General features: G+C 39.0%; 1 protein-coding gene and 1 pseudogene across 1 annotated transcript; both read left to right on the top strand.

Moving 5' to 3' along the window:
• Positions 1-221: 221 nt before the first annotated feature.
• On the top strand, positions 222-1,178 carry LOC122699869 (olfactory receptor 7A17-like). Its single transcript, XM_043912294.1, has one exon. The coding sequence runs from the start codon at positions 225-227 to the stop codon at positions 1,176-1,178; it is 954 nt and encodes a 317-aa protein (XP_043768229.1). The 5' UTR covers positions 222-224.
• A 15,032-nt stretch (positions 1,179-16,210) lies between these two features.
• LOC122699343 lies at positions 16,211-17,227 on the top strand (annotated as a pseudogene).
• Positions 17,228-17,537: the final 310 nt, after the last annotated feature.

Raw genomic sequence — 17,537 nt, 5'->3', positions numbered from 1 at the left:
CAGTGTAGAGTACATGACTACTAGAGGAAAAGCAATGTGGAATAGGCATTCCTATTCTGAGATGGCACCAGGGATCCCTCGAAATGGAAATTCCATACAAAAACTATGTATATGAATTTTTGAGTGCAAAATATAAATCATAGAATTTCAACTGTGTCTGAAATGCCAATCTTTGAGAAAATTAGCTGTAGTATTTCATCTTTTCTTCCTTTCAAGTTCACCACATGGAGCCAGGGAATGAGACACAAATTTCAGAATTTCTTCTTCTGGGATTATCAAAGAAAATAGAACTTCAGCCCCTTATATTTGGACTTTTCCTCTCCATGTACCTGATCACTGTGATTGGAAACCTGCTCATCATCCTGGCTGTCAGCTCAGACCCCCACCTCCACACCCCCATGTACTTCTTTCTCTCCAACCTGTCCTTTGTAGACATCTGCTTCACCTCCACCACCATCCCAAAGATGCTGAAGAATATACAGACAGAGAATAAAGTAATAACCTACGGAGGCTGCATCACCCAGATACACTTTTTCCTGCTCTTTGCCACAATGGAGATCTTCCTCCTGACCGTGATGGCCTATGACCGCTTCGTGGCCATCTGCCATCCTCTGCACTACACAATCATCATGAACCCCCGGGCCTGTGGACTGCTGGTTCTGATGTCCTGGATAATGAGTGTCCTGAATTCCTTGTTACAGAGCTTAATGGTGTTGTGGCTGTCCTTCTGTACAGACTTGGAAATCCCCCACTTTTTCTGTGAGATTACTCAGGTGGTCCAACTCGCCTGTTCTGACACCTTTCTTAATGACATTGTTCTGTATTTTGCATCTGTGCTGCTAGGCAGTGTTTCCCTCACTGGTATCCTCTACTCCTACTCTAGGATAGTTTCCTCCATACGAAGAATCTCATCAGCTCAGGGGAAGTATAAAGCATTTTCTTCCTGCGCATCTCACCTCTCAGTTGTCTCCTTGTTTTACTGTACAGCCTTAGGAGTGTATCTCAGCTCTGGTACTACCCACAGCTCACAGTCAAGTGCCACAGCCTCGGTGATGTACACTGTGGTCACACCCATGCTGAACCCCTTCATCTACAGTCTGAGGAACAAAGACCTAAGGAGGGCTCTGAGAAGAATCATTGGCATGGCCCTCTATACAGGCCAATTGTCCCTGGGCTGAAGAAGTAAGTACCCATGACTATAGGACTCAAAGCCGCAGAGGCGGAAATTGCTTTTCCTTAATCAGATTGCTAAGGTAGAACTTGCTACTCCTATTTATAACCTGGAATTTTCATTTCTTTGGATTTAACTCCTCTACACAATTTGTCACTCACTTCATTAAGTTTCAGATCTGTCTGATACATAGACAGCTTTCCCTTTGTTCATATTCATGCAGTCACAAAGTTTTTTCTCAATTTTGGGCCAAGAACATTTGAAGATTTCAGTATCTTACCTGGGGCAAATTGGATTATTTAAAAATTGTTATTGTTTAATCACTCAGACTCTTTGCAACCTCATGGACTGTATGTAGCCTGCCAGTCTCCTCTGTCCATGGGATTTCCCAGGCAAGAATACTGAGAAATGGGTTGTCATTTCCTTTCCCGGGGCATCTTCCCAGACTAGGGATTGAACACGCATCTCTTGTGTTGACTGATAGGTTCTTTATCACTGATCCACCAGGGAAGTCCATTCCTTAAAAATTATTTCTCAATGATACATATCATACCAAAGTAATTTTACTTTTGTTTTCTGTATGAATGTATTACTTACATGGGGAAAACAAACTAGACTTGGCAACTAAAGCCATTTATGTTATTTCATTGTAGAGGAAAATATGAAGCTACAGATTTTACTTTAATCCATTATTTTTCTATTGCCACTTTAACTTCTGTTCTTCACCATGTAGATTTGAACATTAATTCATTTAAACTTTAACTTCTATTCTTCACCATGTAGATTTGAACATTAATCCATTTAAGTCCAAGCCTACTGATAGTGATACTCTTGGCTAGGAGTGTCTGAGGTGCTCACCTGGCTTGTATTACTTATTTCAAGAAAACACAGACATCTTCCTGACCAAGTTTATGCTGCTACTGGACAGGTCCTTCTGGTATTTATTATGATTGAAAGATGCCTCTCAGCAATATCTATTGGGAAACTTAAAAAAAAAAAAAAAACACAAAGTTTGTAATCACCAATCCTGGAGTGTACATAGCATGCCATGTACTTAGGTCTTAGGTAGAGTGAAAAGGAGAGCACCAACTGGGGGCTCTGCCTTTATTGGGTTTTGTGGGTGGGGGTGGCTAGGATTCTGCTAGTTCACTCATTGTTGGTGAATTTAAAACATAAGGTGGAAGAAGGGCATGATCAGGAAAAAGCAGGTTCACTCATGTGCTCAGTCATCTATTTACTCAGGCTTTCTAAAAGGGCAACTTCATTGGTGGGGGTGACTTGAATGCTTCTCTAGTAGCTGTGTCATACAGCTGACAATATGCAGATGACACCACCCTAATGGCAGAAAGTGAAGAGGAGCAAAAGAGTCTCTTGATGAAGGTGAAAGAGGAGAGTGAAAAAGTTGACTTAAAACTCAACATCAAAAAAACTGAGATCATGGCATCTGGTTCCATCACTTCATGGCAAATAGATGGGGAAAAAATGGACACAGTGGCATATTTTATTTTCTTGGGCTCAAAAATCACTGAGGATGTTGACTGCAGACATGAAATTATAATACACTTGCTCCTTGGAAGAAAAGCTATGATAAACCTAGGCAGCCCATTGAAAAGCAGAGACATCATTTTGCCAACAAAGTTCCGCATAGTCAAAGCTGGCATAGCTTTTTCCAGTGGTCACGTATAGATGTGTGTTGGACCGTCAAAAAGGCTGAAAAGTGTGAAACTGAAAGTCACTCAGTCGTGTCCGGCTCTTTGCAACTTCATTGACTATACAGTCCATGGAATTCTCCAGGCCAGAATATTGGAGTGGATAGCCTCTCCTTCTCCAGGGCCTCTTCCCAACTGAGGGATCAAACCCAGGTCTCCCACATTGCAGGTGGATTCTTTACCAGCTGAGCCATGGGGGAAGCCACCAAAGAATTGATGCTTTCAAGCTGTGATATTGGATAAGACTCTTGAGAGTCCCTTGGGCTGCTAAGAGATCAAATTAATAAATCCTAAAGGAAATCAACCCTGAATATTCATTGGAAGGACTGATGCTGAAACTGAAACTCCAATATTTTGGCCATCTGAGGCAAAGAGCCAATTCATTGGAAAAGACCCTAATGCTGGGAAAGATTGAGGGCGGGAGAAGGGGGTGACAGAGGATGAGATTGTTGGATGGCATCACCGACTCAATGGACATGAGTTTGAGCAAGCTCCTGGGGATAGAGGAGGACAGGGAAGCCTGGCATGCTGCAGGCCATGGGGTTGCAAAGAGTCAGACACGACTTAGTGACTGAACAACAACAGCAGCTGACAATATGTTTATTCCACATGACTGTCTTTGAAATGAATGCCTTGGAAATCATAAGTTGAATTTCTGGCTCTTAAATTGTAGTCAAAATCTTAGTATCAGGTATTAAAGCTACAAGCCTGCTACTGTTTTTTATAACTGTTCTTCTGTCTTATTCAATTATCCACCTTGGTGTCCAGAATGCCTACCACAGTCACTGGCAAAAATTGATTATCAAATACATATCTCTCATGGAAGTTTACATGGAAAGACAAATTTGAAGTGATACTGTGGGAAATGAAGCCACTGGCCCAAACCCCAGGAAGGAACTTAAAGACACAAGGTGCAGGGAGAAGCGAGGCTTTAATGACAGTCTTACAAGACCGGGTGTCTGGTGGGCAGGCAAACCCAGAACTGTTACAATGGGGTTTTTATCCCCTCCTCATGCAAGGCCACTCTCGCAGTTCCTCATTGGCATGAGTAACTACAGGGTCAATAATCTTCCCAAGGAAGTCACCTGGATTTGTTACTCTCCCTTTGTCTGGATTTTCCTGTGAAAGTATCCTAATGGCTATTACATCAGCAGGTTGTCACTCTAGGCTAGTTGTCCTTGAAAATGGACCACTTCAAGTTGTTTTTTTTTTACAGTATGATTTTAGTATCATTGCTGCTGCTGCTGCTGCTGCTAAGTCTTTTCAGTCATGTCCGACTCTGTGTGACCCCATAGACGGCAGCCCACCAGGCTCCTCTGTCCACGGGATTTTCCAGGCAAGAGTACTGGAATGGGTTGCCATTGCCTTCTCCGTTTAGTACCACAGATGGCCATAAATATGAGGAAGCAAAATGTCAAGTCATACATGCTGTTACTGTGCACAATATTTTTCATGTTGTACATCTATTTATTAATGCATGGAAGGTGTTTTATCATAAGTCGGGGATTATATTCATTGAGGTGAATGATTGGTTACTGTATTTTATGTTTTACTACATCATTGTTATCCTGTTTCTGCTTGGAAACTTATAATCCTACTAACTATTAGGAATCTTTCTCTTGTTCTATGAACTCTCTCCCCTTTCCAGACTTTTGCTAAAAATAAGGAATGGTGAATGAATAATGTCAGTTCATTCATTTCTCATCTCCTTCATGCTCAGGAATCCCTTCATTCTTAATGATCAGAGGATCATCCACAAGAGAGTTTGATATCCTGCTCAGTCATATGGTTCAAGGTCATCAGTTTTTCTACACAAACATACATGTTCCTATGTGTGTCCTAGTTACCTAGAAGGGAACCTCAAGATTGTCACTTGTTACTACAGTTATATGAAATAAACTGAAATAACACAATGACCATGTGTCTTTTCTTCAAATATCAGAATATATGCCAAAATTTTAAATCTCCAGATTATTATAATTGTACTCATTCTGTTCATGCTCATTATTGAGTGGTTAGTTAATGATACATAACAAACCATTCTGTGTCAATGGGATCAAATAATAATATCTTTATCTTTAGACAAATGTATAAGCTGTGGAGTCATACTAATTTCTTTGTGCCCGTCATAAGCATGTAGTCAGCTGTCACACTGTGTTTTTAAGACTCATTCATGGAGTTGCTGCTGGACAGGGAAGCCCGTGGGGCTGAAAAGAATCAGACACAACTGAGTGACTGGACTGAACTGATGACGTTAGTATGACTGTAGTGCTGTTCTGTCTTGAATCAAGTTTTGCTCTCAGTTTATCATAGCTTTATCTTAATATTTAACTTCTATTTACATAAAAAATTAGATTATCACATGAACTCCTTAAATTTAATAACACTGTTTCTATATCTAGAACATATATCCCAGTTAGAACATACATCTCACAGCCCTGTTAAGTGAGAACCTGCTGTCTTTGCTTATAGGCTCAACCCTTATCCATGCACCATCAGGTTTTTCCCATTTAATTAAATTATTGGAGTATAATTATACAGAACAAACTTCATAAAGTGTACAAATTAATGAACTAAAAGAGTTATACAAAAATAAGATAATCTACTAAATATTTTCATTTGTGGATAATTTGACAGTGTGATAGTTTTGAAGTTTTTTATGTAATTATGAAAAGTTAAACTATTTGAGCCTCTGTTTCCTTATTTCTGAAGGTTATGTGGAATAATAAACATAACTTAATAGGGATGTGATAAGAAATAAATGAAATGAATATGGAAATTCAACTTTTAGCCCAAAGAAAATGCTCGAGTAAATGTTGCATCTGTTTCTCTGTGTGTGTTTGGCTACATTTTTGTTTCAAATAAGCACAATCCTACACATATATGTACACACCTACAGACATGATTAGGATCCATCTTTTATATTAAAGGGAAAATTGAGAGAAAACTGGAGAGAATAGAAATGAAAAGAATGAACATTTCAAGTAAAATGATATAAGAGAATGTAGACATATACTCATAAAAATTTAAAGTACAGTAAGTGATCTCAATTTTCATAATGGCTCACATTTCCTGTCTTCATGTCAAAAGGCATCACAGTCAGGCATGTGTGCAATAAAGTAAGGCAATGAGGAATTCATTGTATCAGCTAATGGGATTGAAGACCTTCAAATAGATTGAAACTTTTCTTTTTACTTAATGTGGGTTTTCAACATAAAATACCCCAGTTAAGGTAAGCTAATGAATGAACTGCGGAGAAGGCAATGGCACCCCACTCCAGTACTCTTGCCTGGAAAATCCCATGGATGGAGGAGCCTGGTGGGCTGCCATCTATGAGGTCGCACAGAGGCGGACACGACTGAAGCGACTTAGCAGCAGCAGCAGCAATGAATGAACTGAGACGTTTAAACTCAATCCTTGCAAACAAACTTTATTGAGTAAATGTCTATATTAGATTCCTGTTGTTGTTGTAAAATACTCCCAAACTAGTTGCTTAAAATAAGCAAATATATGCTCTTACAGCCCTGGGTGTAAGGAACTTAAAATAAATGAGGCTTGTTGGGCTTATATCAAATGTCTGGAGACACGGTTCAATGTGGCAACACAGCAATATCCTACACTCACCTCCATCGATGGACACACCTAATCTACAGCTACCTATGGATCAACTTCCTCTGATAAAGATATGAAAACTAGATGAACTTCTCCTCCACAATAAATGACAATAGGACCACATCAAGATGGTAGAAGAAGAAAAGCGGTCTTTCTAACAACCCCATCCCTGGCATTGGTGACCCACAAGTAGGTGGGATCTTATATTTAACAGAGATGTTCCCTGAGGGACAATAGGTCCCTTACATCAGGTAGCCTTACATCAGGCTAACCAGGCCAACCCTTGGGACCTATCTGTACCAGAGAGACAATGTGGCTTTGAAAACAAATGAGATTATGTGCAGGAGACCTAAAAGTCAGTAGAGAAGGAAAAGCCTTCTCTCATAGAGCTCATGTGCAGATTCACTCACCCCAGGACCTAGCACCAAAGCAGGAGCTTAAAAAGTACCTAGAACATACATAAAGTAGCTTCATATTTAATTAAAGCATTTGATGGGGGTTGCAAGGACTTGAGATGCTCTCTGGGAACCAGGGCACTGGCAGCCATCATCTGTGTGCTCTCAGTCCATCTTGCCAGCACTGTCACTGGCAGGTACCAATATTGCCCTCAACTTTGCTCGTGCCCACAGGAATTCCCCACCCCATGCTTCCCCTTTGTCTGGTGTAGCCAGTGGGCCTTGAGAGAACTTGTGCTTTTCCCATGTCATACTAAAACTGGAGAACGTGGACCACACACAGTCCATTCCATGCCCCTGGTTTGACCAGTGCTCTTGCCCCACTGTCATCCTCACTAATATTTATTTCTCATCTCTTTGATGATAGCCATTCTGATAGCTGTGAGATAGTATCTCATGGTGGCTTTAATTTGTGTTTACCTTGTAGTTATGGATATGGAACATCTTTTTCGATGTGTATTGGCCAACAGTTTGTCTTCTTTGGGAAAAGTGTCTATTCATTTCTCTGCCCATTTTTTCGGGGGACTTGTCATGATAATTTTTTGTGTCCTTTGTATATTTTGCTAATATACTAACCCCTTGTTGAGTGTATCATTTGCAACTACCTTCTCCCACTAAGTAGGCAGCCTTTTCATTTTGTTAAGCTTTTTTCACTGTAATAAATCTGTTGAGTTGATGTAATTTCATTTGCTTATTTTCATTTTTGTTTGTCCTACCTGAGAAGGCAGGTCCAAAGAACATATTGCTAAGACCAATGTCAAAGAGTGTACTGCCTATGTTTTCTTCTAGTAGTTTTGTGGTTTCAGGCCTTATAGTTGGTTCTTTAGTCTATTTTGAGTTTATTTGTGTACATGGTGTGAGAAAGTATTCCAGTTTGATTCTTTTGCAAGTAGCTGTCCACTTTTCTCAACACTATTGAAGAGGTTGTCTTTTCACTATTGTGTATTATTGCCTCTTTTGTCATAGATGAATTGACCACATAAATGTTGATTTATTTCTGGGCTCTCTATTCAGTCCCAATGTCTCTATTCTGCCTATTTCTGAGCCAGTACTATACTGTTTGTAATATTCGAGAGATGATACCTCTAGCTTTGTTCTCTCTCAAGATTGCTTTGTCCATTTTAGGTCTTTTGCTTTTCATACAACTTTTAGAATTATCTGGTCTAGTTCCATACCAAAAAAAAAAAGTGCCTTTGGTATTTTGATAGGGATTACAATTGAATCTGTAGGTGGCTTCGGATAGCACGTTTATTTTAGCAATGCAAATTATTTCATTCCAAGAACATTTTATATCTTTCCACTTGCTTGTGTCATCTTTAATTTCTTTCATAAATATTTTACAATTTTCAAAGTTCAAGTTTCTTACCCCTTTGATTAGACTTATCCCTAAGTATTTTATTCTTTGTTGTGACTGTAAATGGTTTTTCCCCTCAATTTCTCTTTCTGATAGTTTGTTATTAACATATAGAAAGCCAACAGATTTCTGTACATTAACTTTGTATCCTGCAAATTTAGTGAAATCATACATTGTTCGTAATTATTTTTGGTGGTGTCTCTAGGATTTTCTAAGCATAGCATCATGTCAACTACAAACAGTGTTAGTTCTGCCTTTGCAGTTGGATTGTTTTGTGTCTCATTCTTATTGATCACTATGGCTAGAACTTCCAATAGTATGTTGAATAAAAGTGGCAAAAGTGAATGTCTTTGCCTTGTTCCTGATCTTAAAAGAGTTACTTTTAGTTTTTCACTATAGGATATGGTGTTGGTTATTGTTTTATCATATATGGCCTTTATTATGGTAAGATATTTTATACCTTCTTCACTGAGATTTTTTTATTATAAATGCTGAATTTTGTCAAAAGTTTTTATGCATTTTTTCAAATGAACCTAAGGTTTTTATTCTCCAATTTGTTAATTAGAAGTATTACATTGATTTTTCTATGGCTATTTAACCATTTTGGCATCCCTGGGGTAAATCTCACTTGGCCATGGTGCATGATTCTCTTGATGTATTCTTGAATTTGGTTTGCAATATTTTGTTGAGGAATTTTACATCTATGTTTATCAGTGAATTTGGCCTCTAGCTTTATTTTTTGTGGTGTCCTTGTCTGGTTGAACAATGAAGCTGTACCACCTCTTGGATGAATGAATATATTATTCATTCAAAATGACATGCATTATGAATTTTTTTCTTAGAAGATCTAAAACTACCTCCACCTGACTTGCACAGGTCCACAGTCTTGCTACTCAGAGTGGTCCACACACTAAGACCTGTAGTGTCAACATCACCCAGGAAATTCTCTTGATTTTCAGAATCTGCGTATTCTGACCTGAATCCAGGACTCATTGTATCAGAATCTGAATTATAACTAACCTGTCTGGAATTCCTATCACACTGAAAACTCTGAACATGAGGGAATGCTGGTCTAGAATAGGTTTTCTCATTTTCTCTGTTGATAGTTGGGCCAGGATAATTATTTGTATTGGGTATTTAGGTATTTAGAAGCATTCTTTCAGACATTGACAGATATCCCCAAGGCCAAAATGATCTCTAGCTGAGAACCATAGGCCTGCAGCTTGAAAACTGGAAGCACACTGACAGAATTCTAATTAAGGTGCTTTCCTTACTCAGTTTGAACCATTAGGCAGATCATTAGATTCCTTTAAACACATTTCTGCAACATGGAATGGTGTTCATAGTAAAACTACCTCATAGCATAAATTTTTCTAAAAGTTAGATGATGCCTAAAAGATGCTAACCTCAGGTTATTAGTATTAAAGTATCTAAAGGTACTAAATGATCACTTTTAACCTGTGATAAAGTATGAAATCCTTAGTTTTTGGAGAAGTATTTCAAGAAGCCAGGGATTGTGGTGCCCAAATTGCATTTCCGTTCTCTTTGCTGAAGAGGGGAATTTTCTGCGGTCAGCAAGACTGTGTACCCACCACAAAGCAATCTTTGAAGGATAAAAGAGACCTAATCCTGAGAAGTTCTTTAGAATCAGACCTTGAAGAAAGTATTAATTCAAGGTTGGAATAAGGTGGTTGATGTTAGACCTCTGAAAAATAGGCAAGATCAAGGACAAGAAGTAATAAAGACTATATTCACTTGACTTCTAATATGATCTCTTGGGATCAAAGAATCATTAGGGAAAATTGACTTTCTGTTTATTCCAGAGGCCTGGAGGGAAATCATGTACTTAACTATGGGAATAACAGGAAGGAAATCGGCCTAAGGAGCAGGTATAGAGAGCAATTAATATCTTGCCTGCTGCAGTCCCTTAGTGTTTGCATCCCAGCACTGGTTAGGACATGACAGATGCTTTTGGAGTCATAAGCCTGGATCAGGGTTCAATGCTTTAGTACTCTTTGCTCCTTATCTGGTGACAGCGCTTCAGCCCTCATCATCAACAATTCAAGGAGCAATTCAGACTTCCACAAGGGAACTCCCTCTCAGAGACCCCATGCAGGTAAGTTTGAAAGCAGAGGAGGTACTCCAGGAAGGGTTCAGAGAAAATGAGACCTGAAATCTTTTACCTGAAGTCACTTGAGAGCCTGATCAGCCTAGCCCAAAGATGTTTCTGTATTCTTGGTTCACTAATAATGAATATTTGATTTCTTTACTATGTTAACTAGGATGTGTCTGTTTGACAAATAAGTGATGAGAATGAAGGTCCAGTCTGATGACACTGTAAAATGAGTGAGATAAGTAACATGGTTCCAGTAAAATGAAAACATATGTGAGATTTGTGCTTCAGAGGAGTAAGAAAGTATAGTATTACATGTGGAGAACTATGAAGCAAACTAAGAGTGTTCTTCAAATCTCTAAGTTGGGATGTATTTCAGCATGCTCTGCATGCATTAAAAAGATCGAGCTCAAAGTAGGTACCACAGCAGTTTATGAGACATCTATCTCACAGTATCTTCTCTCATGTTGTTTGCACACATGAAACTAACACAACATTGTAAAGTAACTGTACATCATTAAAATTCAGTTCAGTTCAGTTCAGTCACTCAGTCATGTTCAACTCTGTGACTCCGTGGACTATAATACACCAGGCCTCCCTGTCCATCACCAGCTCTCGGAGATTACTCAAACTCATGTCCATTGAGTCAGTGATGCCATCCAACCATCTCATCCTCTGTCGACCCTTCCCCTCCCACCTTCAATCTGCCCCAGCATCAGGGTCTTTTCAAATGAGTCAGCTCTTCGCATCAGGGGGCCAATGTACTGGAGTTTCAGCTTCAGCATCACTGCTTCCAATGAATATTCAGGACTGATTTCCTTTAGGACTGATTGGATCTCCTTGCAGTCCAAGGGACTCTCAAGAGTCTTCTCCAACACCACAGCTCAAAAGCATCAATTCTTCTGTGCTCAACTTTCTTTATGGTCCAACTCTCACATCCATACATGACCACTGGAAAAACTGTAGCCTTGACTAGATGGACCTTTGTTGGCAAAGTAATGTCTCTGCTTTTTAATATGCTGTCTAGATTGGTCATAACTTTTCTCCCAAGAAGAAAGGGTCTTTTAATTTCATGGCTGCAGTCACCATCTGCAGTGATTTTGGAGCCCAAAAAAATAAAGTCAGCCACTGTTTCCACTGTTTCCCCATCTATTTCCCATGAAGTGATGGGACCAGATGCCATGATCTTAGTTTTCTGAATGTTGAGCTTTAAGCCAACTTTTTCACTCTCCTCATTCACTTCCATCAAGAGGCTCTTTAGTTCTTCTTCACTTTCTGCCATTAGGGTAGTGTCATCTGCATATCTGAGGTTATTGATATTTCTCCTGGCAATCTTGATTCCAGCTTGTGCTTCTTCCAGCCCAGCGTTTCTCATGATGTACTCTGCATATAAGTTAAATAAGCATGGTGACAATATACAGCCTTGATGTACTCCTTTCCCTATTTGGAACCAGTCTATTGTTCCATGTCCAGTTCTAACTGTTGTTTCCTGACCTGCATACAGATTTCTCAAGAGGCAGGTCAGGTGGTCTGGTATTCCCATCTCTTTCAGAATTTTCCACAGTTTATTGTGATCCACAGAGTCAAAGGCTTTGGCATAGTCAATAAAGCAGAAATAGATGTTTTTTGGAATTTTCTTGCTTTTTTGATGATCCAGGGGATGTTGACAATTTGATCTCTGGTTCTTCCACCTTTTCTAAATCCAGCTTGAACATCTGGAATTCATGGTTCCTGTACTGTTGAAGACTGGCTTGTAGAATTTTGAGCATTACTTTACTAACGTGTAAGATGAGTGCAATTGTGCAGTAGTTTGAGCATTCTTTGGCATTGCCTTTCTTAGGGATTGGAATGAAAACTGACATTTTCCAGTCCTGTGGCCACTGCTGAGTTTTCCAAACTTGCTGGCATATTGAATGCAGCACTTTCATAGCATCACCATTTAGGATTTGAAATAGCTCAACTGGAATTCCATCACCTCCACTAGTTTTTTTTCATAGTGATTCTTCCTAAGGCCCATTTGACTTCACATTCCAGGATGTCAGGCTCTAGGTGACTGATCACACCATCGTGATTATCTGGGTCGTGAAGATCTTTTTTGTACAGTTCTGTGTATTCGTGCCACCTCTTCTTAATATCTTCTGCTTCTGTTAGGTTCATACCATTTCTGTCCTTTATTGAGCCCATATTTGCATGAAACATTCCCTTGATATCTCTAATTTTCTTGAAGAGATCTCTAGTCTTTCCCATTCTGTTGTTTTCCTCTATTTCTTTGCATTGATTGCTGAGGAAGGCTTTCTTATCTCTCCTTGCCATTCTCTGGAACTCTACATTCAAATGAGCATATCTTTCCTTTTCTCCTTTGCTTTTCGTTTCCCTTCTTTTCTCAGCTATTTGTAGGGCCTTCTCAGACAGCCATTTTGCTTTTTTGAGTTTCTTTTTCTTGGGAATGGTCTTACTCCCTGTCTCCTATACAAAGTAAAGAACCTCTGTCCATAGTTCATCAGGCACTCTGTCTATCAGATCTAGTCCTTTGAATCTATTTCTCACTTCCACTGTATAATCGTTACGGATTTGATTTAGGTCATACCTGAATGGTCTAGTGGTTTTCACTACTGTCTTCAATTTAAGTCTGAATTTGCAATAAGGAGTTCATGATCTGAGCCACAGTCAGCTCCAGGTCTTGATTTTGCTGACTGTAAAGAGCTTCTCCATCTTTGGCTGCAAAGAATATAATCAATCTGATTTCAGTGTTGGCCATCTGGTAATGTCCATGTATACAGCCTTCTCCTGCATTGTTGAAAGAGGGTGTTTGCTATGACCAGTGCATTCTCTTGACAAAACCTATTAGCTTTGTCCTGCTTCATTCTGTACTCCAAGGTCAAATTTGCCTGTTACTCCAGGTGTTTCTTGACTTCCTACTTTTGCATTCCAGTCCCCTATAATGAAAAGGACATCATTTTGGGGTGTTAGTTCTAGAAGATCTTGTAGGTCTTCATAGAACTGTTCAACTTCAGTTTTTTCAGCAATACTGGTCAGGGCATAGACTTGGATTACGGTAATACTGAATGGTTTGCCTTGGAAATGAACAGAGATCATTCTGTCGTTTTTGAGATTGCATCCAAGTACTGCATTTCAGACTCTTTTGTTGACTATGATGACCACTCCATTTCTTCTAAGGGATTCTTGCCCACGGTAGTAGATATAATGGTCATCTTAGTTAAATTCACCCATTCCAGTCCATTTTAATTCGCTGATTCCTAAAATGTCAATGTTCACTCTTGTCGTCTCCTGTTTGACTTCCAATTTACCTTGATTCATGGACCTAACATTCCAGGTTCCTGTGCAATATTGCTGTTTACAGCATCGGACCTTGCTTCCATCACCAGTCACATCCACAACTGGGTATTCTTTCTGTTTTGGCTCCATCTCTTTATTCTTTCTGCAGTTATTTCTCCACTGATCTCCAGTAGCATATTGGGCACCTACCGACCTGGGGAGTTCATCTTTTTGTGTCCCATCTTTTTGCCTTTTCATACTATTAATGGGATTTTCAAGGCAAGAATACTGAAGTGGTTTGCCATTCCCTTCTCCATCAATAAAGGAAGTCAAAATGGGAAAAGGGAATTCATCATTAAAATTACTTAAACATTAAAATAAGTATGACCTCTATGCTGTACTTTCCATCCCAAAGACTTGCTTTATATAAGTGGAAGCTTGCACCTGTTGACTTCCTTTACCCATATTACTCACCTTCCATCTCTGGCAACCTTCCAATTTTCTCTTTTTATGTGAGCTTATTATTTTTTCAGTCAGGATTTGTCATTGTTGTTTTTTTAGAATTCACTTGAGCTATTACTATATTTGTATTTTTCTGTCTAACTGATTTCAACTAGCTGAAGACACTCATGGACTTTTTTTGTGGCTCAGAGAGTAGAGAATCTGCCTACAATGGAGGAGACCTGGATTCGATCCCTGGGTCAGGAGGATCCCCTGGAGAAGGAATGGCAACCCATTCCAGTATTCTTGCCTGGAGAATTCCATGGACAGAGGAGCCTGGTGGGCTACAGTCAACAGAGTCACAAAGAGTTGGACATGAATAAGTGACTAACACTTTCACTAAAACATTCAAGATCCATTCATGTTATCATAAGTAGCAATATTTTATTACTTTTAATGGTTAAATTAAAAAGGAATATCTTCTTTATTGATCATCACCCATCCTATCGTTGATGGACTTATGTTGAATCTGTAGGTTGCTTAGAGGAGTATGAAAATCTTAACAATAATAATTCTTTCAATTATTAGTAGAGTATATCTTTCTATATATTTGTGTCTTCTTCAGTTTCTTTTGTCAATGTCTAATACTTTCCAGTGTACAGGTCTTATGCCTCCCCCATTATTCCCAGGTATTTTATTCTTTCTGATACAATTGTAAAAGCAGTTATGATTATTTTATTTTTGATAGTTTGTAATTAATGTATAACAGTCTAGTTTACAAGCCAGAACATGGAAACAACCTCAGTGTGCATGAATAGATGAATGGATAAAGAAAGTGAGGTAAATATATACAATGGAATACCACTTAGCTGTAAAAAGAAATTAGAAAGGCCTATAACTTATGGCAACATAAATAGGCCATGTTGCTAAGTGAAAGAAGTCAAACAGAAAAGTCAGATATTATATGATCTCACTTATGTGTGAATTCTTAAAAACCAAAAGTAACAACAACAAAAAAAAAAAAAAACAGAGAAAGAAAACAGACTTGTGGATATCAGAAGCAGAGGGTTGAGGCCAAGGAAAATAGAGAAAAGTTGTCCAAAGACCCAAACTTCCATATGTAAGAGAAACAAGCAGATGTAAGTAAAAAGTGATGACCAGTTCCCTCTAGTAACTGGTCTCTTCACATTTTCTATTTCATAATGATTTAGTCTTAGTAGTTGTGTTTTTCAGGGCTTCCCTTGTAGCTTACCTAGCAAAGAATCCGCCTGCAATGTGGGAGACCTAGTTTAGATCCTGGGTTGGGAAGATCCCCTGGAGAAGGAAGGGCTATCTACTCCAGTATTTTGCTATGGAGAATTCCATGGACTATATAGTCCATGTTTTTTAAGAAATTAATACTTTCTCTAGGTTTTCCAATTTGTTGGCATATAACTATTTCTAACAGTCTTCTGTAAACCTTTGTATTTCTCTGGTATCAGTTATAACACCTCCTCTTTCATTTCTGATTTTATTTATTTGAGTCCTGACCATTCCTTCTGCCAGGCACATACTTCCACCGCAGTCCTTCATCTCCCTCTCTTACATGAAGTCATTGTTCAAATGTCACCTTGTTTTCAGGTCTTGCCTAAGTACCCGTGGAAAACAGAATGCACTATTCACTCTTTTCTTTATATCTGCTTTACATTTCTTGAAACCACTTGTCCCCATTTGAAGTATTATATGATTTTATTATTTGCTTATATATTTTTTCTATCATTGAATTATAGAAATTTTTGCTCTTCATCACCATAGTTTATAGCCTCAACAGTAACTAATACATGGTATGAGTGAAACTAACAACAGAAATTTATGAAGAATTCCTTATTAAAATCATAGAATACATGACCTTTTTGGAAAAAAAGCTGATTGTAACAAAAATTCCTTGTCTAAAGTGCCAGAGGAATCTACTAAAGAACCAGATCCATACACAACCTATTAAAATTAATTTTGTGACTCTAAAATATAACTTGTAGTATTTCAAATGTATAAATAATGCAAGTCTGTGTGAATATTAATAATGTTATTTCCTTCTTTCCTGCAAGTGACCTTGAACACATGGAGCTGGATAATAATACACACATTTCCAAATTTTTTCTTCTGGGATTTTCAGAGGAACCAGAATTGCAGCCTCTCATATTTGGGCTTTTCGTCTCCATGTACCTGATCACTGTGTTTGGAAACCTGTTCATCATCCTGGCTGTCAGCTCAGACCCCCGACTCCACACCCCCATGTACTTCTTCCTTTCCAACCTATCATTTGTAGACATCTGCTTCACCTCCACCACCATCCCAAAGATGCTGTGGAACATCCAGACCCAGAGCCAAGTTATCACTTATGAAGGTTGTATTACACAGATTTATTTTTTCATATTTTCTGCAGTATTGGACATCTTTCTCCTTGCTGTGATGGCCTATGACCGCTTTGTGGCCATTTGCCACCCCCTGCACTACACAGTCATCATGAACCCCCTGTTCTGTGGACTGCTAGTTCTCGTGTCCTGGATCATCAGTATCCTGGATTCCTTGTTGCAAAGTTTAATGGTGTTACAGCTTTCTTTTTGCACAAATGTAGAAATCCCCCATTATTTCTGTGAAATCAATCAGATGATTCAACTTGCCTGTTCTGACACCTTTCTTAATAATACGGTGATGTATTTTTCAGTTGTACTGCTGGGTGGTGGTCTCCTGTCTGGAATTCTTTACTCTTACTCTAAGATAGTTTCCTCTATAAGTGGAATATCATCATCTGGGGGGAAGTATAAAGCATTTTCCACCTGTGCATCTCACCTCTCGGTTGTCTCTTTATTTTTTTGCACAAGTCTAGGAGTATACCTTAGCTCTGCTACTACCCACAGCTCACACTCAAGTGAAATAGCTTCGGTGATGTACACTGTGGTCACACCCATGCTGAACCCCTTCATCTACAGTCTGAGGAACAAAGACATAAGGAAAGCTCTGAAAAGATTCTTTGTGATGGCAGGTCTAAAAAGGTCAATTATTTTGGGTCTAGAAAAGTGCTCATGATTGCAAGACTCAAGGCCTCACTATCAGTAATTGTATTCTTTAGTCAGATTGCAGACGTGTAACTGGCTTTTATTTATTTCCTGGAGTTTTCATTTTTTCAACTAATCTATACAATTTATTTGGGATACCCTGGTGGCTCAGACGGTAAAGAATCTGCCTGCAATGCTGGAGACCCGGGTTTGATTCTTGGGCAGGGATGATCCCCTGCAGAAGGGAATGGTTACCCACTCCAGTATTATTACCTGGAAAAGTCCATGGATAGAGGAGCCTGGTGGGCCATGGGTCCAGAGAGTCAGACACGACTGAGCAACTAATACATACAATTTACTTACTCACTTTA

The sequence above is a fragment of the Cervus elaphus genome, chromosome 9 (assembly GCF_910594005.1).
Source record: "Cervus elaphus chromosome 9, mCerEla1.1, whole genome shotgun sequence".
Classification (NCBI taxonomy): domain Eukaryota; kingdom Metazoa; phylum Chordata; class Mammalia; order Artiodactyla; family Cervidae; genus Cervus; species Cervus elaphus.
Note: the sequence above shows the minus strand (reverse complement) of the source record. Positions and strands in the feature narration are given on the sequence as shown.

Coding starts and splice junctions, on each gene's coding strand:
- LOC122699869 (XM_043912294.1), top strand. CDS start 225: ATGGAGCCAGGGAATGAGACACAAATTTCAGAATTTCTTCTTCTGGGA.